Raw genomic sequence first — 24,862 nt, 5'->3', positions numbered from 1 at the left:
CCCAGGAGAGAGGCAGTGATACCCACCATTGAGTACTAAGCCTTGATTGGAGCGCGTTTGCTCTTCGTGTGAAATATCACGGCCAATACCCACGTAGCTCTGGGAACAAGCCTTTCAGTAGCTCCTTGAGCTCAAGGTTTCTGTAAAACTTGAAGAACGTAATTTGATACTGATCACCTCATAGGTTTCCAGTGAATGTTTAATGAAGGTGATGAAGAATTAGGGGTTTTAATCCCAATATTCTTCAATTCTTTGCTCTTTTAATTAAAAACTAGATTTCTTCCTCTTGCAGTGGGTGTTTTAAAAGTACCAACTTTTTAGCATGTCTGAACAAAACATTTTATTGATCACTCACCAATTTAGTGCTTAGCATATGCCAGGAACTCACGTAATCCTTCAGCAACACAGAAAGTCAGGTTGTTTTTAATAACAACGAGGCAAAGAGAAATAGAGCTGGGATTTGAAGCCCTGCAGTCTTTTTTCTCCTTTAATTTTTAAATTTACATACAGTAAAGGTGACTTCTTTTGGGTATGTATTTCTGTGAGCTGTGATACACGTACAGATTCTTGTAACCACTCCCATAGTCAGAATACAGAACAGTTTCATCACCTCGAAATTCCTGTACTGCCCCTTGCAGTCATATCTTCTCTATACCATTTAACTCCTGATCTGTTGTATGTCTCTGTAGTTTTGCCTTTTCCAGGATATGATATAAATGGAATCATTTCACCCAGCACATTGTTGTGGAGATTCATTCATGTTGTTAACTGTGTCAATAGTTTGTTCCCTTTTGCTGCTGAGTTGTATTCCATTGTATTAATGCACCACAGTTTGTTTATCCATTTACCTGATAAAGGATATTTAGGTGATTTTCAGTTTTTGGTATTTATGAATAAGCTGCTGTAAACATACAGGTTTTTGCGTAAACACAAGTTTTTATTTCTTTGGTTTAAGTACCTAGATGTTGGTTTAATGGGTAATATGTAAGTGTATATTTAACTTTACAAGAAAATGCCAAACTGTTTTCCAGAGTGGTGCTAAACCATTTTGCATTATTATGAGCAATGAATGAGAGTTCCAGTTGCTCCACATCCTCATCAGCACTTGGTATTATCAGGTTTTTCTCGTTTGCTTTTGTTTTTGTTTTAGCCTTTCCGATAGTTGTGTAGTGATACTTTGTTGTGGCTTTAATGTATGTCTCCTTAATGGATAATGGTGTTGAGCATCTTTTCACGTGGTTAATTGCCATCCATTATGTCATCTTTGGTGAAGAATGTTCAAATCTTTGCACATTTTAAAATTGGGTTTTTTGTTTTCATATTATGGAATTTTAAAGAGTTCTTTATATATTTTGCATTCAAATTGTTTGTTGGATATGAGATATGAAAATATTTCTCCTAGTCTGCAGTTTATTTTTTCATTCTGTTAACAGTGTCTTTAGCTCTTTGAATATATTGGAAATAGCTGATTTGAAGTCTTTGTCTAGTAAGTCCAGTGTCTGGGCTTCCATAGGAACTGTTTATACTGATTGCTTTTTTTTTCTTTTTCTTTTTCTGTGCATGGGCCATTACTTTCTTGTTTCTTTGTGTGCCTCATAATTTTTTGTTGAAAACTGGACATTTTGAGTATTACAGGGTAGCAACTCTGGAATCAGATTCTTCTCCCTCCCCAGGGCTTGTTATTGCTGCCTATTATGATTGTTGTCGCTTGTCTAGTGATTTTTCTGAACTAATTTTGTAGAGTGTGTAATTTTTGTGTGATGTGAGGCACTGAAGTCTCAGTTTCATTAGCTTAGTGGTCAGCTAGTGATTGGACAGAGTTTTCCTTAAATGAATGCCTAGAACCAAAAAAAAAATCTCCCAGTCTTTGCAGGGGGGCTCTGTGTGTGTATCACAGCACACCTTCAACTCTCAGCCAAGCAGTGTACAACTAACCTTAGCCTTCACTTTCTGCTTGTGCAGAGCCTGTAGTTCAGCCAGAGCTGAGGTTAGGGCCCTCTCAGATTCTTTCTGAGCATGCACGCACCCTGGGAATGCACATGGACTTCTAGATTCCTAGGAATATCTGGGACCTTTTCAAAGCCCTTATTTCCCAAAGCATCTCATCCTTCAGCCTTTCCCCCCAACTTCTTTGGTTTAGTCTGTTGTTTGCCCCAACTATTATCCATTGCCTCATGCAGCAGCAACAAATATATTTATTTGCCTGTAAATGATTTCAATAAGCTTTCTCGAGCTAGCCACTTTTTAGCACTTGGAGAGTTTTGAGTTAGGCAAGATAAAGGCAAGTCTTTTGTGCTGGTCTTCCAGGGTTCCACCGGACAAATCAAAGCAAATTATTATAGTTCTTTGTGAATGAGGTCTTTTCTGCTCCCTCTGGTACTGGTACTGGTACCAGTACCAAGAGTGCAGGCTATTATTTTCAAGGCTTCCACTGAGCTGGAGAATGAGGGATGGGACCAGGGTAAGTTAAAATGCCACAAAACTTGCTACTGCAACCAACACCCAGCTAGTTTTCCTTGATTAAGTGTTTCACTGTACTTAAGTGCATCAGGTGGTTGCTGTAAGCTTTTGGTTAGTTTTCAGTGTTCAAAAAGGGTTGATTCTGCCCATTTTTAATTGCTTTTATGGAGGACAGACTTTTGGAGTTCTTTACTCTGCCATTGTCACTGATGTCCCTAAAGTATGGATTAAAAGAAAAACTGATTAAGATTGTTGGTTTTTTTATGAGCAAATTGGCCCAAGTTTTCCCAATAAAATACCAAACGAGAAAGTATGGATAGTCTTACTCATTTTTGAAGTGTTTGCACATCCCACAGTAGCATCATCAAGGTATTTGAGGAGCCTCACTCATCTGGTTACAGTGCTGGGGTCAAGACCCTCCATTTAAACCCTGCATAGGCAGCTTGCTTTTCTCAATTCCAGGCCACAGACCACACCTAACCTGTCTGTTGCTTTTTAAAAAACATGATTTTCAAGGGATATCTGGTCAGGAAACCTATATTCCTCTTTGTTTTTGAAAGAATGACTTAGAGAAGGTAGCTTTATTGCACTCTCCTGATATAAATCAGTCATGTGTTAACACTGGGGAGTGGAATTGAGGAGGGTGCGGAGTGTTTAACTTTATATACTTCTGTTTTCAGTTTCCTCCAATGAGTATTATTTTGGAAATTAAAAGAAAGGAAAATAAATGAAAAATACCATGTGAAATAATTGCCTTCTGGTCTAGTGTATTTGTTGCTCATTTTGTGGTATGTTTTTAAACCTGTTTTGCCTTAAGATGAGTTACTGCAATGGCCATAGCAAATGCTGTCCTGTTGATAAAAGAAATGATTGATAAGTATTGGAGAAAATGATAGTAGGAAGGAAGTATATAATTGTGTTTCCTCTGAAGATCATTTTTCAGACACTGGCTAATTTATCATTCGTTCACCTATTCCATCTTATGACATTCACTTGTTTTTATGAAAGCCATAATCACTTGAAAAGCAAATCCTCATCTATAACCACACTGTTGAAAGCTGTTTAACATAATCAAAACCTACCCTTAGCGTTCTTCGCCTTATTTTTTGCTGTGTATTTCATCTCCACGTTGTGACGCAACAGAACCTGTTCTAAAGCAATAGATTGAGGAGACCTGCATTGTAATGCTCAGCTTGCCACCAGCCAGCTGTATGTCCTTGATTTAATCTCTCTAGGTCTTAGATTCCTCATTGACAATATGAAGGATTTAGACCAGGAATCTGGAAACCATAGCCCTGTGGACCAAATCTGGCTCACTGCCTGTTTCTGTAAATAAAGTTTTATTGGAACACAGCCACGCTCATTCTTTTATATATTGTCTATGGCTGCTTTTGTGCCGTATCTGCAGAGTTGAGCAGTTGCAACAGAGTCTGTATGGCTTGTGAGCCTAAAATATTTACTGTTTATCCCTTAACGGAAGAAGTTTGCCGACTCCAGACTATCAGCTTTTCTTTCAGGTTAAAAGTTCTCTGTTTCAGTTTTGGGATACTTGGGCCAACTATTTCTTTTTTCCCATCAGATTGCTTCTTAGCAGATCACCAGAAAATTTCAACTGGAGGAGGGGAAATACAAATCATACATTGTTATTTGTTAAACACCTATATCCATCATACGTCTGTCATATTTTGTTAATGCTGTGGTTACAAACAACCTCTAAAGCTCAGTATCTTATGACAGGTATATTCAGAGGTGAGCTACAGCTCAGCCTCACTTGTCTTCTTCATTCTGGGATCCTGGCTGGAGGAGCAGTTCCTAACTGGGAAAAGGAGCCATGGACAAACGATGTGCCAGCTTTTAAAACTTCTGCTCAGAAGTGGCATATATTACTTCTACACACATTTCTTTAGCCAGCTGGGTGTTAGTGGTACAGGGAAGGATAATCCTTCTGTAGGACACCCTGCAAGTCACCTGGTACCTCGAGTGGGTGGCTGGCTCATCCTTCTGCAGGGAGAGCTGTGGAACACTGAGAATAACGTCATCTACCACAGCCTCCTTAAGGGTTCCCTGGTGCGAGCAGACTGAAACTAATGGCAAAAACTTGGTTTCAGAATTCTTTGTGTGTTATATTTTTCATGAACTCTCTGCAATGAACAAGTAACTAGAAATTGGCCCGTTGAGCTTTTGGAATATATTCTAAATCTCTCAATGTGCTTATTTAATAAATGCTCATTGTAAGAATGTAGTATCTGTTTGGATTTCTCTTTTATAGACTCCTGATGTCTTTAACTTATAATTCTCACCGCTAAGCTGTCTTCTCCAGGGTTCCATATAATGACACAACTCAAGTTGCCCCAGCCAGAAACCTGAGTGAAGTTCTTAACTTCCTCCCTCCCCATTATTACTTATATCTAACCAGTCAGTTACCAGAGTCTATTGAATACATCCCGTAGGTAGCCCTTTGACTAAGTCCTCTTCCCTCCATCCTCATTGCTACCATCCTTGTCCAGGCATCTCTCACCATGCACAACAGCCTTTAACTAGCCTTTCTACTTCCTGACTTGCTTGTCTGTAATCCATTCTCTACACAACAACTGAAGTGATTTTTCTAAAATGCAAACTGATCATGTTATTCTGTATTAAAACCTTTCAATGTCTTATTTAATCTTCCCCTTAAAGCTCAAATTTCTTAGCATGGCCTTGAACCTTTTTTTCCTTTTTTTTTTTTCTGGGAATTCCCAGGTCTGTCCTCTTATACTTAGCTTACGTTCATGGCTGGAAAAATATAATCTTTCTTCTAGAAAGATTTTTCTAGAGCATATTTTATGAACTCACATAGTATTTGGCAGACGTTTTTCACTTGTAGAGATTCAAACACTTGATAAAAAGCATTGTGCAAAGCTGACTGTGTGCAGTATTGAGGATGCTCCTGTCCTGATGCTCAGTGGGTTGCTCCTTCTTGGAAGGGCTTAGATAAGCCAGATCGGCTCCAAAGAAAGGCGGGTCGACACAGTTTTGTTTTACTTTCTTTGTGACCTGTTTTTAGAAGTTTAAAATGTGCCCATTTTGGAACTAGTCATTTATTGGCCCTCTTTAAGTGAGCTAACATATTTTTCCTTATGATACCAACTCAGCAACTTCAGACAAAAAGAATGTGAAGCAAATGCATTTTTTAAAAATACCATCTCCTCTAGGTCTTTCATGTTAGCTCTCTGTTTCAGAAATAAAAATAGCTTCATTGAACTCATAGGGGGATAGTAGAAATCCAAATACTTGCCTTTGAAGATGCTCTAGTGATTTTAATTTTTCAGGCAAAAATGTTTTCATTATTTAAAATTCATTGACACAAAATTTCTTTGATCAACCAGCTGCTATCCTTTTTATCTAGCCTAGTTATGTGGAATTTTTTTTTTTTTTTTTTTTTTTGCGGTATGCGGGCCTCTCACTGTTGTGGCCTCTTCTGTTGCAGAGCACAGGCTCTGGAGGCGCAAGCCCAGCGGCCGTGGCTCATGGGCCCAGTCGCTCCACGGCATATGGGATCTTCCTGGACCAGGGCACGAACCCATGTCCCCTGCATCAGCAGGCGGACTCTCATCCACTGCGCCACCAGGGAAGCCCTATGTGGAATTTTTAATAGAAGGAATCAAAAGTCTCAACTCTGAAGCTTTGCAATTGTTGTAACCAGCTTTCTGTTATCATAAGCTAATTTTAAAAAGCAAGCTTAATCAAAGAAAAAAGCAAGGTTAAAAAACGTGTATATCTGTATAAACATTTAAAAAGGAGTCAGAGGTGTGTTGGCCACATCTTTAAGCAAGAGGAGAACATGTAAAGGGCGATAGTGATGAACACAGTGGGTACATGGGGATTTGAACTTCCTATGTTAGATATTTCTGTAACATTGTGGGTTTTTTTTTAATAAGCAGAATTAGGAAAAAAATTTTTGAAAAGATTTTTTTTTTTTAAATGAAGAGTTACTTGGTTTCCTCCTCCTTAGGGAGGGAACAATCATCAGAGTTAGAACAGGCTGCTTTGTGATTACTTACACTATTCTAGAGGTTCCATGAGTATAGAGGTTCTTGACCATCTTGAAATTTCATGAAAAAATGTTGTGTTTGTGCATGAGTGCTTTTTTGGGATGCAGGGTTAGAGTAATGTGGCAAAGAGGCTCCATAATTCAAACAGATTCTTCTAATTTTTTTTCTCTAGTCCTGCCCTCTCTGAGCTCCAGACTGCCTCCTCAGCATCTCTACTTGTATATCTAATAGACATCTCAAATCTAACATGTATGTATGTTTCCCATTGCTGCTGTAACAAATTGCTACAAATTGTTCTACAGTTCTGGAGGTCAGCAGTCTGGAATCAGTTTCACTGGGCTAGAATCAAGGTGTTGGTAGGGCTGCATTTTATCTTCAGGCCTAAGGGAGAATCATGTTTGCCTTTTTAAAATTTCTGTAGGCCGGCTGCACTCCTTGGCTTGTGGCCCCTTGCTCCATCCTCAAAGCCAGCAGCATAGCATCTTTGTTCCTCTCTTCCTTCTGCTTCCATTCTTCTGCATAGTCTCATAAACACCTCTGACTCTGACTCTCCTGCATTCCTCTTTAAAAAGATTTGGGATTATATTGGGCCCACCTGGATAATCCAGGATAAGCTCCAGCTCTCAACATACTTAATCATATGTGCAGAGTTGCTTTTACCAGGTAATGTAACATATTTACAGGTTTGGGGATTAGACAGGGACATCCTTGGGGGTCATTATTCAGCCTATCACTGCATTTGATAGCCCAGCAAACTGTTCCTCCTCCAGCCATCCTCATTTTATTTAATAGTATGGCCGTTCTCAGGCCACTAACCTAGCAGTCATTCTTTTTTTTTTTTTCATCTTTATTGGAGTTAAAGATTGCTTTACAATGGTGTGTTAGTTTCTGCTTTATAACAAAGTGAATCAGTTATACATATACATATGTTCCCATATCTCTTCCCTCTTGTGTCTCCCTCCCTCCCACCCTCCCTATCCCACCCTCCCTATCCCACCCTCCCTATCCCACCCTCCCTATCCCACCCCTATATACACTACCATACGTAAAATAGATAGCTAGTGGGAAGCAGCCGCATAGCACAGGGAGATCAGCTCGGTGCTTTGTGACCGCCTAGCAGTCATTCTTGATTTCTCTTTTCAAATCTTTATCTTTCCCATCCTCCTATTCCAATTACCACCCTCACTCCCATCACCCACATCCAATCCATCGAATCACATCTGAATCCAATCAAAATGTTATCACAGTCCTACCCAACTGTGTCTAGAATCTGTCCTCTTCTCACTAATTTCCACTAAAATCAGGATGCCTTTAGCATTTTGGAGCCTTAGGGCCTCATCCCATCCTATTCTTTTTACTCCTGGGTGTTAATTATCAAAGTTAATTATGGTACAGGGCAGTGTGGGCTAGGTGTCATAAGAGTGGCACAAAGAGCCACGGGACTAGACTTCAGTCACTTTATTCCAACCACATGGAGATGGGAAGTGAAGACTTACATGGTAGAAGACACTGTGGAGAGAATTCGGATTGGTTGAGGATAATTATCCTGGAAAGCAATTAGAATTTCCCATTAAAAGGCTTCCCTGGTGGTGCAGTGGTTGAGAGTCCGCCTGCCGATGCAGGGGACGCGGGTTCGTGCCCCGGTCCAGGAAGATCCCACATGCCGCGGAGTGGCTGGGCCCGTGAGCCATGGCCGCTGAGCCTGCGCGTCCGGAGCCTGTGGTCCGCAACGGGAGAGGCCGCAGCAGTGAGAGACCCGCGTACTGCAAAAAAAAAAAAAAAAAAAAAAAAAAAAGAATTTCCCATTAAAGATTTCAGTTTTCTTTTATTCTTATGACGGTGAACATTTCCTCTCAATTATTGATTGTAGGGAATAAAATTAATCTCTGGTTATTTTGAATGACTCCTTCCCTTCCCTTCCTTCCTGAGGAAGGAACATGTTTAACAGAATTCTCAGGCAACTGATTTCTAGTATGTAAATAAACTGTATGTAGCCAAATTTGGTGTAGAGAATATTATAGCTTCAGGATGAAGCCAAGCATCTGAAAAGGTAAAATACCCATTGTTGAAATAGTATAAAAATAAAGCGTCCACATTTTATTATTCTGAATCCTTTTTCTGTAATATTGCTACATGTTAGGGGTGATTTTACAATTTAATGAAATAAAGAAAAAAATGGGCGATTACTTGAAATAGTCTATTTGTTATATGAATAGAAGACCTGGAAATAACTGTATTTCCTCACTTTTGGGGGAAAAGAAATTCTGGTTGGATTTCAACAGCCTTAGTGTATAGCTTTATTTGTTAAATGTGACCTTAGCAAATCCAACCTTAATTAAAATTCCTCAAGACAAGAAAATGAAAATTGGAGCATATTAAAGCAGATATTCCAAGGAATAAAATATTCTGCAAATTAAAATAGATTTTTAAGGCAGAAAGCCTATTGAGCCCACCTCCAAAATAAGATGTAAAGTTGTTCCCATTAATTTTCTCCTCATTTGGTCAGTAGTGGTATGGACTAAATTCGTTACCAGTAAGTGTGACATTTTAGTTTTGTGAATACAAATGTTTATTGATTTTTTGGTCCTCCAGTAATGTGTTACCAGTTGCTGTACTCATATATTGGGTTAAGCTTTATATTTTGTGTTTTAGCAATGGAAACAGAAAATGTATGTAGTTATTTTGAGCCTTTTCTTGAAATACAGTCACAAGAATTATTTAAAAGATCTTTAGAAAGCCCTAAATACACCATAGACTAGTTGTTTTTTGTATAAGCAGGAAAAAAACTTCCCTGCTCATTTTTTAAAAAAATACTTTATTGAGATATAATTCACATACCGTATACTTCACCCATTCCCTGTTAGTTTTTAAAACCATTTCCTAGGGTCCTTTCAGTGTGTTTTTCAGATATTCACTGCCTCCTTTTCTAATCAACAGATTGATTGGGTTGAGGTATACAAGAGAAGGGCATTCCAGGTATAGAGGACAGATTAAATAAGGCCTTGAGGTGGAAATGGGAGGAAGGAATGAGAAAAATACTGCTCTGGGTAAGAAGGGAAAAAACAAATAGGAAGTAAGGTAGGTGTCTTAGTGATGAATTATAAAGTGGATGGTAAAAAACTTGGGCTTGTGCCACCTTGGTTCATGGGGCCTTATTATAAGGGTGGTGCAGGTAGGGGACAGGGAAAACAAACAGCCCACAGCCTCCTGGAATCGAACCTTCCTCACTGATGTTCAGGTGCCGTAGTCCCCTGGTGTTTTGCTTGTTAGCTCACTGGGGTTGATTGTCTTTCTCTCTGCTTCTTATCTAATTCTGCTACCATCCAGCTACCCTGTGTACCATCCTAGCTCCCTCACAGCCTCTGCAGACTCCCATGAGCAGTGGTGTGGGATCTTCTGTTCTATTCTTTGATCATTCCCCTGCTCTCAGCCCTCAATACCTTCCCATCCCACTGAGAATGTGATTCAGAGCCCTTACTGCGGCTCCTAGGGCACTGCTCCCCCTCTGCTCCCAGTTCCCAGCCCTGTCCCCCGGCCTCCGCTCAGCAGTGACCTCTCTTCAAGCTCACACACACACAGCCATGTGCTAACTCATCCTCCCACCTCAGGACCTTTGTACTTGATGTTCTGTCTACCCGGAAGGTTCTTTCTCAGGTATTTGTTTTGCTTCCCTCCTTCATGCGGGCCTCTGTAAATGTCAGCTCCTTAGAGAAACTTCCCTGACCACCTGACCTAAAGTGGAGTCCCGCACCCTGATACCTTATCTGCTGCTTCGGTGTTATCTTCCTTTATCAGACTTTCTTGTACTTGACATTATAATAAACATTTACAGTTGACACTCCATAACCAGAGTTTTGCATCTGTGGGATTGGTTGAATCCATGAACGTGGAACCCACAGATTTGGAGGGTCAGCTTACTATGCCATTTTACATAAGGGACTTGAACATCTGCAGATTTTGGTACCCCTGGAGGTACTGGAACAAACCCCAGTGGCTACTGAGGGAGGACTGTATTTTGCATTTGGTTATTGTCTCTCTCCCCCACTGGAATGTAAACTCCTTGAAGGCAGGCTTGGTGCACTGTATATGTTGCAGTATCCTCAGTACCTAGAACATGCCTGGAACATGGTGGGCACTTAATATTGTTGATTGCACACTGACATACTATAGGGCCCATTTTCAGACTTCCCATGAGAAGAGGTCTGTTGGATTGTCCAGTATTTAGTGCATCTGTTGGGTAAGATGCTTGGCCAACCTGCCCCCCTACCTGCTAGGCAGCTCTTTTTTTTTTTTTTTTTTTTTTTGCGGTATGTGGGCCTCTCACTGTTGTGGAGCACAGGCTCCGGACGCGCAGGCTCAGCGGCCATGGCTCACGGGTCCAGCCGCTCCGCGGCATGTGGGATCCTCCTGGACTGGGGCACGAACCCGTGTCCCCTGCATCAGCAGGCGGACTCTCAACCACTGCGCCACCAGGGAAGCCCTAGGCAGCTCTTAAGTCAGGTGCTCGTCCCTAGTAAGTCCAGCCAGTAGTGGTCAGGTCAGTGAGGTCATGTGGTCTTCTTCTATAGTTATCCCTTTCTTCCCACTTGAATGGCCTGGTTTCTCCAAAAGGTTTACACTTCAACTCTTGTTTCAGGAGAAAAATTTTGTCAGGTTCCCATGCTGTGGAACAGTTGCTTCCTAAGGGTCTGGAGGAATGATAGGAAGCAGTGTTTTGGCTTTCTGGACCTTCTTTATGGCTCCTTGCCGTGTCATTCTGGCTCATACATTTGTGTGTTTTCTCTCCCTATTTGTTCTTCTCCAGTTCTTGAGTTTAGTCTGTCCTTTCTCCTCCATTTTCCTTTCTTGCCCCTCCTTTCTCTTTTTCTTTTCTCTCAGCTGCCATCTTGCTTTGCTTTGTATCATTCCAGAGCTTGCTTAGCTTGAATTATTGTCTCTGAGAAAGATTTCAGTTTACCTGCTTTGTGTACTGTTTGTTCCTTTGTGCCGTATAGGTGGAGAGAGGTAAGAAAGAGAATGGGGCCCAAACATTCTTTCCTTCATCCTTTTATTTAACCTGTATTTGAAAACCTACTTTGTGTAAGACATTGTGCCAGGTTCTGGGCTACCTCAGTAAACAAAAGGTCCTTAGTTGGGGAGACAAAGAGACTGTGTATTTATTTCTCATTCATTCATTCACTCATTCAACAAATACTTATTGAGACTGGAATATAGTGGTTGGCAAAAGCAAAAATTCTTCCTCTCATGGACCTCATTGCATTTTGGTAAGACAGACATACATTAATTAGACAGTTACACAAATGAATGTTAAATTACACCTGTGTTGAGTCCTATCAAGGAGGACACCATAGTGCAAGACTGTATATTGGGGGAATTTGTTCTGGGAACAGCTTCCTTGAGGAAGTGAAGAATGAACTGAGATCAGTAAGACTTAACCACGCAAAGACAGCAGGGAAGGGGAAATAGCAGATACAGAAGTCTGGTGCTGAGAAGGGGCTTCTGGAGCATTTGAGGAAGTGGGAGTGTAGAGAGCAGGTGGGGGGAGGCCAGATGAGGCTGACGAGGCAGCCTGGGATCAGATCCAGCAGGACTTTGTAGGTCCTGTTAAGGACTTTGGTTCTTATTCTTTGAGCAATGAGATGCCTTTGAAGTGTGGTAAACAGGAGAAAGGAGGAGAAAAGCATTTTAAAAATCTTTATTTTTCAAACACTAGTCTGAATTCTGTGGAGAACAACTGCACTTGAGCATAGGTGTGAGTGACGGTAAGGAGGTGGGAACAGCAGTTGGGAGGCTGTAGTGGCAGCCTAGAGGAGAGGTGAGAGGTTCAGGGTTAGCAAGGGCTTTAACTTTCCAAACCTACCCTCACTTCCTGTTAAATGTATTTATTTATCCAAAAACATTGTTTTTGAAGTTGACTTACCCCAAAAGACACAGATGCAACAAAACTTAAATTCATTCAAATGAGAAATGAAGGATGATTGAAATAAAAAGGAGTATGAGTAGAATTATACCAGAGAGTATAGGATAAAGATAATGACTGAAATCATGTATAAAACTTAGCTCTGAGCTCCTGGAAGCCTAGGCAGAAAAGGAAATAGTATAGGTCACATGATTGTTCAACAAAAAGAAGCATGCTAGTTAAGCAAGGGAAATAATCTTTTCCTTATAAACATTTAAAGTACTTTATTAAGAAGTAAAATTAACCTGGATAGGTCCAGATTATTGAAGCCCAAAACCTCAGCTCTTGAGATTATTGCATTAATCCATTTTTGGTGGTAGGTATTTCAAAAAGTAAACATTTCGGAAATATTCAGAGCTGAACTACATACATGGATTTCTTATTTGATGCCTTGTTACAGAGGGGAAGCACAAAGCGAAGAGAAAGTAGAGAAAGACAGACCAGATAAGATGCTCATAATGCAACCTATGGGCACGAAGTAAACCCATAATGTACTTTCTTGAGGACCTTCCCATTTGCTTTCCCAGATACTTTTTTTGTTGCCTGCTTCTGTCGCCATTTCATTTGTGTCTGTAAATACTTCTTCATGGAAGGCATCCCTCCTGCCTTGCAAGATGCATAGTCAGGGACAAAGAATGCCATGCACAGAAGCGGCATTCTTATTTCTCAGTTGTTCACATTCCAGCCAGTGAAACCTCCTTCCAGAATCAAGAATCTCAAAAACAAAATCATTTCTCATTTTAATGAAGTCATCCAGAGTTCCCAGCGACTCTCCTTGTGAGTTCTCTGCCCCTGGGGCTTCTTCTCCACGCATTCCTTCCTAGCCCTGTACTTGGCCAGCAGCTTCAGTTACACTGCCTACTCTCCCGGTAAAATGTTAGGCCCAAAGGCGCAGGAGGGTCCCAGGAGAGCCAGAGACAGCAGTACAGTAGGGAGCAAGAAGTCAGATAAGTCCAGGTTGTTGGCATCCAAGGCTCTTGAGATAATGGACATAATCCATTTTTGGTAGTAGGTCACGTTGGTGTAGACCCCAGGAAAAGAAAGACCACATCCTGTTCCCCAGCTTGACAATCCTATCTGGATCCATATACCATCAATATGACATGACAGAGGCCCTCCAGAATCACCCTAAGGAAGAGATAAAGATCATGAGCCTAGTGAAGAAGGCCCATGAAGAGGAGCGTGGTCACAGGGGTGGAGGTTCCTTCAAATGGGGCAGTGGAGCCCATGGAGCTGTAAAAATCCGGAGGGAGCTGGACTTCCCACTGACATGGAAATTTAGAATCATAGAATCTGAAATTGGCAGAGACCTTAGCTAAATATATCAGTAGTTTCAAACTACTCATCTCTGATTGAAAAGAAATAAATATGATGAGTTTTTCACTAAATTCATTCAGTTGAATGAACTGTCCTTATTTTTCTATTTTTAGGTCCTTTTTTAGTGTTAAGATAATGCTCTCATATAAAATGGTGGTGACAGTAGTTGGTGATGTATCTCTCAATCTTGCTATTATTTTGGTAACAGCTTTATTGAGATATAATTCACATACTGTACAATTCACCCATTTAAAGTTCAGTTTTAGTATATTCACAGTGTTGCTCAACCATTACCACAACCCATTTTTGTCACCCCCCCAAAAAAACTCCATACGCGTTAGCAGTCACCCTCATTTCCTCCCATTCCTTCCAGCCCTAGGCCAGCCAGTTACCTACTTTCTGCCTCTGTGAATTTGCATATTATGGATATTTTGTATAAATGAAACTATATATGACCTTTTATGTCTGGCCTCTTCCACTTAGCGTACTGTTTTCAAGGTTCATCCATGTTATGTCAGTAGCATGTGTAAGTACTCCATTCCTTTTTATGGCTAAATAATATTCCATTTTATTGACATACCACATTTTGTTATCTAGTCATCGGTTGATGGTCAGTTGGGTTGTTTTCACTTTTTGGCTATTATAAATAATGCTGCAATGAATATTCATGTACAAATTTTTATATGGATGTATTTTCCATTTCTCTTGGGTGTGTACCTAGGAGTGGAATTCCTGGATCATATGGTAAGTCCATACTTAACCTTTTGAGGTTTTCCAGAGTGGCTGCACCATTTTACATTCTCACTAAGTATGTGAATGTTCCCATTTCTCCACATTCCTTGCCAACTCTTGTTATTATCTGTCTTGATTATAGCCATCCTCCTGGGTGTGAAGTTGTGTCTCATTGTTGTTTGATTTGTAAATAATGAATATACAGACAGGAAATTTTTGCAGAGATATAGAAAAATGCGTGTGAGTGGGGCGGGAGGGAGGGAAGGAGGAAGTAAAACCCAAATGGTCATTCTAGAACTAAAAAATAAAATATCTGAAATAAAAATTTCACTAGATGAACTTAACAGTAAAATGTAGATGGCAGGAGAAAGAAGCAATGATTCTGAATATAGATTAAACTATCCAGTTTGAAAAACAGAAAAAGGTAAAAATAAAATATCGGGGACTTGTGTGAAAATATCAAAAGTTGTAACTTACAAATTTTCAGTTTCACCCAGAAGGGGAAAAGAGAGAAATAAGGCAGAATAATAGTTGAAGAAATTATGAATGAAAATTTCCCAAGTTTTGATGAAAGGTAAAAGAGTAGATTAAAAAAACAAGTCAGTGAATCTCAAATAGGATAAAGACAAAGACAGTCACACCTAGGACATGACATTCAAACTTCTAACAATCACATATGAAGGACAGTGTATTGAAAGCCACCAGAACAAAACACATCACACCCAGTGGAGGAAGACACAAATGATTGCTGAATTTTCATCAGACAGTTATGATCAGGAGACAATGGAATGACATCTTTTAAGTGTACAATGAAATGTTTCTTACTTCACAAAATTAAAAAGTTGGCACTTCTATGTCAACCTTTTAATATATTTATGAAAACATATGAGACTGTGAAAATCGAAGCACCAGTGGTTAGCATTGCTCTAGATCAGTAGTTGAAGAGATTAAATTAATAGATAAAGGTTAAGTGACTTATCCAGGTTAACACAGAATTATCGTCGGAATATTTGTCTCCTGATTCCCAATTCACCGTTGTTTACAGATGGGCAAACCTGGATCCAAATTAAGATCTCATGTTAAAATAATTTCAAGAGCAAACCCTGACCTGGCAAGTATCCTTTCTTTTCTCAAGATCACCAGTACAAATCGTGCTTTCCTGGATGACAGGCTCTGTTTGTGGTAGTAGGTAACCCACCGGGTTGTAGATTATTTCTCAATGCTGGTGTTCAGTGATGGGTATTTCTGCTTCTTGGAGGATGGTAGGGTAGTCAGAATATGTAGAGATAAATAGGAGTGAAAGGAAAAGCAGCCTGGAAAGGTGCAGGGACAACATTCAGTCATGATATGCAGACATCTCTGAATGGGAATCCAAAAGCAGAACACAGTCACTTTCCAATCATGTTGGCTAATGGAAGAGTTTTTTTGGTACAGTTAATCTAAAACAATGGATAATTCAAAATTCTGTTTGTTTGGGGCTTTTCTAATGTGCCACGTGGGGCATTCCTAACGTTCTAAATAAAGAGAAGTGCTGATACATTTTGATTAAGTAAAGACGTGAGTATTCTACAGTATTCTAAAACATTTTCCTTTCTCATTTTTCTGCTCCCAGATCATTCCCTGTCTTTACTTTATCCTGGGAAAGAGTGACACAACACAACACTTTAAAAACAGATTTAAAGTACTAGACTCTTTCCAGCCTTACGTCAGGCTTGTTCACCTCTGTTTCAGAGGGGTAATTGTGTGTTTAGATTGTTAGTATTAAAAAATAAATTAAATAAATAAATTGTTAGTATCTTTTCTTGCTGCTATAGCTAGACTCTAGGCAGGATATAAGAGTAAATAAACATATAAATAAGCAAACATTTTATTTGAAGACTTTTAGATAGTGTCTGGTTTTGTTGAAAATATTTGCCGTAGTAATGAAATGCCTAGAATATGAATATTCTAGAATGGGTACAAGAAGGTGATGTATAAAACAACCCCTTTCTCTTCCCATTCTCACCTTCATCTTCTGCTTTTCCCCATCCAGTCACCCAGCAAGAGTCTGGAATTGTCCACTGCTTTTTGACACTGGACAAGCAAATAGGCAGGATGGAAGAACTGTAGGTGACTCGAGAACAGCCTCAACAAGGCAATGTCTGCCGTGGTACCGTGGTGTTTGGGATGGATGACAATTCGGAACACATGATACTTCACGCCTGTATTTGAATGGCCTATGTCAATTGATCCCAGCCACACAGTATATCAGAAAGGAATCCAGCGCCTAAGGGGAAGAGAAAGAGGAGAATAAAAGTGGAGCATGCTTTTGTGCTACAGCTGGGTCAGAACAAGCTGCCTGTGTGTAGCACTAAGTCTTTAGGTAAGAAAGGAGAGTAACAGACTTGGAATTAACCAGGCTGCTTCCAACTTGGCATAGGGTTGGTTTGTCTTCTTTTCTCCTTCCCTCACTCCCTGATCACTCTTTCTTTTGTTGTCTGCTGTTTCTGTGATCTCCTTTTATATGATTATGGCCAGAGTTTTGTCCTGTATTTTTTCCCTGGTTCTCTTATTCACTTCTACTATTCTCCGTGGTTTCAGCCATAGCCTATATGCTTAACAGTCATTGTTGTTTTATTTTCACTTTTGAGTTCTGAGCACTAGACCTTCATTTCTAAATTTAAAAATTAAAGCAAAATATAACCACCAAAGTTCATATATATATATGATATATATGTAATTTAAATGTTCAGTAGTTTGATCAGATTTATAAAATAAATAAATAACAGAAGTTCTCTGCCCTACTGCCCTCAATTCATGCTATCCAAAGGCAATCACTTTCAACTCTTCGCTCTTTCTTTTAGCATTTTCCCTAGTGTTTTCAAGAAACCCTATATATTGCCATTAATATTTTTCTTTCAGTTTTAGAATATTGTATTCCTCCTGTCGAAGGTGAGGATTGACCCAACAATTACTGCCAACTCCGCACTTCCTTTTCACCGTCCTCCTCATCTAATATAACTTTCTGTTAGATGAGTATTTAGTATGTATGTTCTTCTGACTGTGAAAACATTCACTATGAGGCCATATTGAGTACCATAATGCGATTTCTTGTAAAACTTTTTGCTTCTCCTGGAATTAATAATGTGGTCTCACTTGTTTGTTTTTTTTAGCTTTCTATGTACCTATCACTGACTCATTATTTGTTCCCCAAACTGTCTGCCAGAAGTGTAAATCTCTCAATATGTTGACACCTGTTAGGCTTTTTATCAATACTATCCTTTTTTTAAAATTAATTAATTAATTTTTTTGGCTGCATTGGGTCTTCGTTGCTGCGCACGGGCTTTCTCTAGTTGCAGTGACCGGGGTCTACTCTTTGTTATGGTGCGCAGGCTTCTTATTGCAGTGGCTTCTCTTGTTGCAGAGCTTGGGCTCTAGGTGTGTAGGCTTCAGTAGTGTGGCACACGGGCTCAGTAGTTGTGGCTTGCGGGCTCTAGAGCGCAGGCTCAGTAGTTGTGGTGCATGGGCTTAGTTGCTCTGCGGCATGTGGGATCTTCTTGGACCAGGGCTCGAACCCGTGTGCCCTGCATTGGCAGGCGGATTCTTAACCACTGCGCCACCAGGGAAGTCTTTTTTTTTTTTCTAAGACCTCTGCCCTCTAACTCCAACCTTGGTACTTTTCTTTATGATTTTCTTGAGGGTTTTCTTCTGTGTTTTATTCTGTTTTTTCTGGATCCCATGTTTTCCTGTCCCCACCCCACCCTTTATTTTGGTGAAGCGCATTCTCCTATGGCTTCCTGAGAAAATATGCATGAGGGGTAATATTTTTTCTGCTTTGTATATGTGAAAATGTCTTATTTCTATCCTACACTTGATTGATCATTTGTAAATATGAGCAGAACTCTAAGTTGGAATTCTCTCAGCATTTTGAAGTTATTACTCTCTTTTCTTTGAGCTTTCAGTTTGTTATTGAAAAGTCCTGTCGTTTTGATTTCTGTATATATGTCATCTCCTGTGGCATAACAAGTTACCACAAAGCTTAGAGGCTTAGAACAGCAAACATTTCACAGTTTCTGTGGATCAGGATCTGGGTGCCTCTGACCAGGCAGCACTCAGGGTGGACTGCAGTGTCATCTCAAGGCCCGACTCAGGAGGGTCTGTCACGTCTTCATTAGCTGTTGGCTGGAGACATCAGTTTTACATGTGCCTCTCTCTACAGCTTACTCACCACATGGTACCTTACTTCTCTCAGAGATTGTGTTTGTGACCCAAAGCAGCTTAAGACAGAATTCCCTGACTGGTGTTTAGGAAGTGATGTGGTGAAAAGTAAGCAGTTTCTAATATAGTGACTATTTTCATCATTTTTTTTTCTACCTCTATGCCCCGTCCCTAGTCCAAGATGACCTAGGTTTCCTTCTGCCTGTTCATCTTGGCACTTTCCTTAGGCTGTTGGTTCATTCATGGGTTCATTCAGATATTTATCAATAACCTCTCTGTGTGCTAGGCGCCAGCTAGGACTCACCTGTGTAGGCGGTGTGCTGCTGTCAGTATCCACCTGTCACCGATGAGGGAACCTCTACAGACGTGGGACTCGCCCAAGTACGGGCTGACCTGCCAAGGCCAGTGCTCACCACACACAATACGGCTCGAGTGTACAGGTCGTCTGCACACTAGAGAAAGAGGAAAGAGAGGAACATGGGAATCTGGTTGTGCTGTTCTTCTGATCCCCATCTTATCATCTCCAAACTCCCATCCATTCCTGGGACCTGAGTCCTCCTGAGCCTCCATACTCCATCCTCTTCCAGTTCCAAACCCAGCAGTTTTGGGCCCAAGGGGAGACCACTCACCTGACTGCAGAGATTTCCTTTGGAAGGAAAAGGATAGGCAAGACCTTAAAACAAATACAGCATATCATTAATATATAACAACACCTCTTATATCCAGATTCACTGAATAGAGAGGCTTTCTACCTACTTAAATTTCTCAGATTGGTGTTAAAGGTCAAATTTTTTTTTTTTTTTTTTTTGCGGTACGCGGGCCTCTCACTGTTGTGGCCTCTCCCGTTGCGGAGCACAGGCTCCGGATGTGCAGGCTCAGCGGCCATGGCTCACGGGCCCAGCCGCTCCGCGGCATGTGGGATCTTCCCGGACCGGGGCTCGAACCCATGTCGCCTGCATTGGCAGGCGGACTCTCAACCACTGCGCCACCAGGGAAGCCCTCCTCCATACATTTTTAATGGTTTTTGTTTTATGCATCCTATGTTTTTTGTGTGTGTGGTTTATCCATTCATTCTGGTTATGTGTCCACCACTCACTGCGCTTTTTATCATTATATGATGACCCTCTAGGTACTTTTCACCTTAATTTTTTCCTGAAATTAATATTGCAACCTGCAATTTTGTCCTGTTCATTTAATCAGAGAAAAGATTCCTTATTCATATCACAGTTGGTATTCCAATTTATTTATTGTATTCACAGGCAATTTTAACTATTTAATCAACTCACTTAAATATAGCTTTTAAGAGTCAGACCTCAATTTGAGATTTGCCTTCAGGTCATGTTTGGAGTAAAGATCATCTTTTTGCAAAGTTACTAAAGGTCTGAACAGGTCTTTCTGTTCATTTACCAAACGAACAAAATTTGACCAGACACTCCTTTCCCTCTGAGGGTCCTGTGGTTGTCCTAGACCTTTGGACGTTTTTAATATCCCTGGACAAATCTGTGGTCACTGAAAACTCTTTACATATTAACTGGGTCATTCAGACGATCTTTTTTCCCTTTTGCTTAAATGTTTTGTGAAAATATATTTTTGGTTCTAATTTAGTTGGAAATAAACTTTATTGTAACTAAGACATGAGCTCCTTACTATTAAAATTGGAAGTAAAAGGAAAGAATTAAATAGCTATCTTGCTTTTCCTGTCCAAACTGTAGTTCAGGGTAACAAAACGGGCTTAGTTGATGAGGGAGGAATTTCAGCTAACAAATTCTTACTGGTTGGAAAGTGATAGAATTTGAAAGCAATACTTACAGCTCTTTATGAGATAATTGATTCAGGGGATGATTATCAGTAGTTGAAAGTTTTAGATGAAACAGCTCAGGCTGTTACTATTTGAATGATCTGTTCAATCTTAACATCATGAAAAGTGGGATCAGGCAGACATGAGCCTCCCGATGTGACGTAATGTGAAGGAATATCCAATGAAGTTTTCTTGTCAAAAAAGTGAAACCTGAATCTCTAAAGCTACTTCCACTTATAGCAAATACAAGGGATGAAGGAGTAAGTTAAATTACAAGGCCAAGGAAGTTAACAGTCACATCCAGAATGTGGGACATTTTATGAAACAACTAACACTGGTTTCTATAACAAGTCAATGGTATGAGGGTACAAAGGGAGGGAGACTCCTCTAGGTGAAAAGAAACATAAGAGTCATAAGTGTGTGTGGCCCCTGTTTGGATCCTGATTTAGCAAATCAACCCTAAGAGACATTTTGATACAAGCAAGGAAATTTGATAATTAACTGGGTCTTAGATGTTATGAAGGAAGTATTGTTAATCTTGATGGGTGTAATAATGATACTGAGCTATGTAAGAAAATGTCCATTTTTAAAGAGACAGTTGGAACCTATGAGTCCTTTCTAAATCTAAGCTAAACTCTTCTATCATATTGGAGAAATCGTCTTTGGTTTTCAGCCCACAGAGCTATGCTGTCATTTTTATGGGGAAGACTGCATGACCTTAGGCAAGTCACCTTTCCACTAAGGCCTGTGTTTTCTCGTTGTACCATGAAGGCACTGGAATCAGCTGATGATCTCAAAAGTGCCTTTGCAGGTGTAACATTGAATTTTGACTTCCTTATCTATTTACCTGTATTTACTTATCTTTATCTATTACCTCCATTACTCCTCTGCAAATATTTCATTATTGTTGGTTTAGCAATCAAGAAATGTGTCGGGTCTTCCATTTTAATGCTCCCTTGCTTCTTCTAAGGTAAGGAAGTACCGAGGAGTTGGAAGTGAGAGAGCAGGTGCTTGATATCCACTCTAGAGATTTTCCTGAAGACAGCCCTTGTCGCTTTCTGCCTTCTCTTCATGCCCTGTCTCAAGGTCCTAGAGTCTCTGTTCCCAGATCATTACCCTGTTATCATTAACGTTATCTTTAAATACCTCTACCGTACACAATAACTGTTGGTTTGGGAAGTGGCCATGTGGTGGTGTTGGTAAGAGCTTTATTGCTTGCCATGTGGCTGTTGCCTAGTTACAACCTTTTCATCTCAGCAAAATGGGAATAATTATACCTCACAAGATTTTGGTAGGAACTAAATGAGTTAGAGGGCAAGTACTTAGCTTGCGTTTAGGCTATTTAAGCACAAACTAATAAATAGTAGCCACTGTTTTTATTATTGTTTTTGTTGAACTAATATCCTAGTTTTAAGTACTAACTTAATTCTGGGCAAACAGGTCATCTTGGTGGTGGCTTAGATTGATGTGAATGGTGCCTGTAGACCAGGATTTCTCAGCCTTGGCACTGTTGACATTTGGGGCCAGATGATTCTTTCTTGTGGGGGGCTGTCCTGTGCATTGGGGGACGTTAAGCACATCTCTGGCCTTAACCTGCTGGATGCCAGGAGTACCACCCATCCCTAGTGGTGACAACCAAAAATGTCTTCAGACATTGTCAAGTGTCCCCTGGGGTTGGGGTGGGGAGCAGAATCACCCTTGGTTGAGAACCACTGCTGTAGAGTAAGGATGCCACTTCAGGGTGCAGTCTTCTCTTGAGCACCCTGAGAATAAAACAGGGACAACGGTAGAATTGCAAGTCTTGTAGATTTTGTTTTGTTTTTTGTTTTGTTTTTTTGGCCACAGCTTGCGACCTGCAGGATCTTAGTTCCTGCATGCCAGGGATCAAACCTGCGCCCCCTGCAGTGTCATCTTAACCACTGGACCACCGGGGAAGTCCCCCAATTTTGTAGCTTTTTATCTGTAGTTCCAGGAAGGGCAAATGGATTCCATTGTCTCTTTTCTAATTCAATCCATCAGATCAATCTATTATATTGATCTGAAAATGAAAATAAATAAAATGAATAAATCTCTTTATAAAATGAATAAATCTCTTTATAAAATTCTCCTAAAGAATAATTAATTTCTCACTGTTTGATTCCACTTACACGAGGTACCTAGAATAGTCTAGTCAAATTCATGGAGTCAGAAAGTACACTGGTAGGGCTTCCCTGGTGGCGCAGTGGTTGAGAGTCCGCCTGCCGATGCAGGGGACACGGGTTCGTGCTCCGGTCCGGGAAGATCCCACATGCTGCGGAGCAGCTGGGCCCGTGAGCCATGGCCGCTGAGCCTGCACGTCCAGAGCCTGTGCTCCGCAACGGGAGAGGCCACAACAGTGAGAGGCCCGCGTACCACAAAAAAGAAAAAAAGAAAAAACACTGTTAGATGCCAGGGGTGGGGAGGGGGAATGGGGAGTTAGTGTTTAATGGGGCCAGAGTTTCAGTTGAGGAAGGTGAAAAATTCGGGAGACGGATGATGGAGAGAGTTGCACAACAAGGTGAATGTACTCAGTGCCACTGAACTGTACAGTTAAATATGGTTAAAATAGTATATTTTCTATTATGTGACTTTTACCACAATAAAAAAACATTTAAAAAAAAGCATAATTGATTTCTCTAGCACATGTGTAGCAGCAACAGACACCTATGCCCTCTATTAAAAGATCCAGTTTGGTCTTTATTCTTGAACTTGGACAGGAAACTTTCAGTCCAGCTGTAGTTCCACTAACCAGTATGTCCTAGAACTAGTCCATATACCTGGCCTCCGTTATGTCAGGGCCAAGGCCTGGACAGCCTTTGAGAGACAGCCTTCTTCCTCTGTTGCTCTCCATCTCGTTGTCCAGTCTACGGTTTCCCTCCCCTGCACTCCCCTTCTCCACAGGGACTGATCCTGCTCGGAACTCCATCCTGCTTGCCTTGGGCCCTACTGCCCTTTAACTAGTTCCCCTTGGCAAGAGTTGGTCCTGTTCTTTTGATCACTAAAATAAAATGTTTGTATGTTTATTCACTTATACTAAATGAATTTTTCCTTTCCGTTTTGACAGCTAGCCTTCTACAGTCTATTGCTCTCATTTTGTTATTTAGAAAATAAGATTTGATACTTTGTTTGCGACACTCTAATAGATGCTGTTAGAAGAGCAAGAAGATGACTAGGACAGCAGTTTCTCTTCTCAAGGTTGTTCTTATCTATTCAGAAGAAGTAAAGCTGTGTGCACTCAAATAATTACAGATGGAGACTGGAGTATAATAAGAGGTACAAATAACTAGAACCAAAGGGCAGATGTTATTTTGGCATTGTATAAGGAAGATCTTTTATTAGAGCTTTCTAACGGTAAATGGTGGTAATTTGGTATAGTGGAAAGAGCCAAATCTTTTGAGTCAGACAGTCCAGGGTAAATCTGTTTAATCAGATATTAGCTGTGTGATCTTAGGCAAGTCACTTAACCTCTCTGATCCTCAGTTGTTTTTCTGTGTGTGTTTTCATTTGTAAAAGTGGAATAAATAATACCTTCTTGAGTTGTTAGGACAAAATAAGATGATTTTTAAGTGGCCCGCATAGTAACTGATAGAAGGCATAAGTAAATACAAGTTCCTGCCATAGTTAGAGGTAAGATAAAGATGGCATGACCCTCAGAGAATCCACTTTGGCAGGCAGCATGACTAGGCTGAAGTCATCTCAATCTAGGCTCTGCACCCTTAGCTTTTTAGCTTCTGAAGTTCTTGTCAGAGCACTAGAAGAGATCAAATTCAAGAGACTGACTCACTAAAATTTAAGAGACTTGTATATGAACCAGAATGTTGATTTGCAAAGAGGACTATTCATTTTTATCATTTGGAATTTGCATTTTTCCCAACCAGGGCCCACCTTCTCGATATTGAGTAGGGAAACCAAATTAGTAGGTGGGTGGTGGTTTGATGAAGAGTCTTCGGATCAGAACAAGTGGAAGTGGCAAATCACTCACTAGGAGGAAATATCCCTTCTTCACAAAAACTGAGTGAAAGAGTGCTTCTCCATAACAAAGCATGTTTTTCTAAATAAATACAAAGTTTATATTCATCAGACTCAAGAGTCTCTCTTCCTTTACAGCCTAGGGTCTGATGAACACAGAGCTGTCTGGCTTGTGCTTTCTTAGATTCCATGCTGACCATTCCCTTTCCTAATGACGTTTTTCTTCAGTTTAGTGCCCAATACTGTTGATTACACTTAAGCATTCTCAGGTATGATCTTGTTCCTGGTGTGCTGCTTTGAGATTATACCCAAATCTCCAAGTTTAGCTTACTCCTAAAACACGTAAGACCCGTATTTACTGAAATTTTGGGCATCCTTTCT

General features: G+C 40.4%; 2 protein-coding genes across 7 annotated transcripts in view; one reads left to right on the top strand and one right to left on the bottom strand.

The window, feature by feature from the left end:
* Window positions 1-24,862, top strand: part of SH3D19 (SH3 domain containing 19) — a 177,629-nt gene that overhangs the window by 11,079 nt on the left and 141,688 nt on the right. The gene's annotated exons all lie outside the window — the stretch shown is intronic.
* On the bottom strand, window positions 13,200-19,466 carry PRSS48 (serine protease 48). Its single transcript, XM_029235801.1, is given in 7 exon segments — window positions 13,200-13,267; window positions 13,270-13,318; window positions 13,321-13,578; window positions 15,608-15,777; window positions 16,502-16,620; window positions 16,622-16,765; window positions 19,001-19,466. Coding segments are annotated over 7 exon segments (1,074 nt in total). The 5' UTR covers window positions 19,267-19,466.

Source organism: Monodon monoceros, unplaced genomic scaffold, assembly GCF_005190385.1.
Source record: "Monodon monoceros isolate NGI ecotype Baffin Bay Population unplaced genomic scaffold, NGI_Narwhal_1 Super_Scaffold_20, whole genome shotgun sequence".
In the NCBI taxonomy this organism is placed as follows: Eukaryota; Metazoa; Chordata; class Mammalia; order Artiodactyla; family Monodontidae; genus Monodon; species Monodon monoceros.
This window is presented reverse-complemented; position numbering and strand designations above follow the sequence as displayed.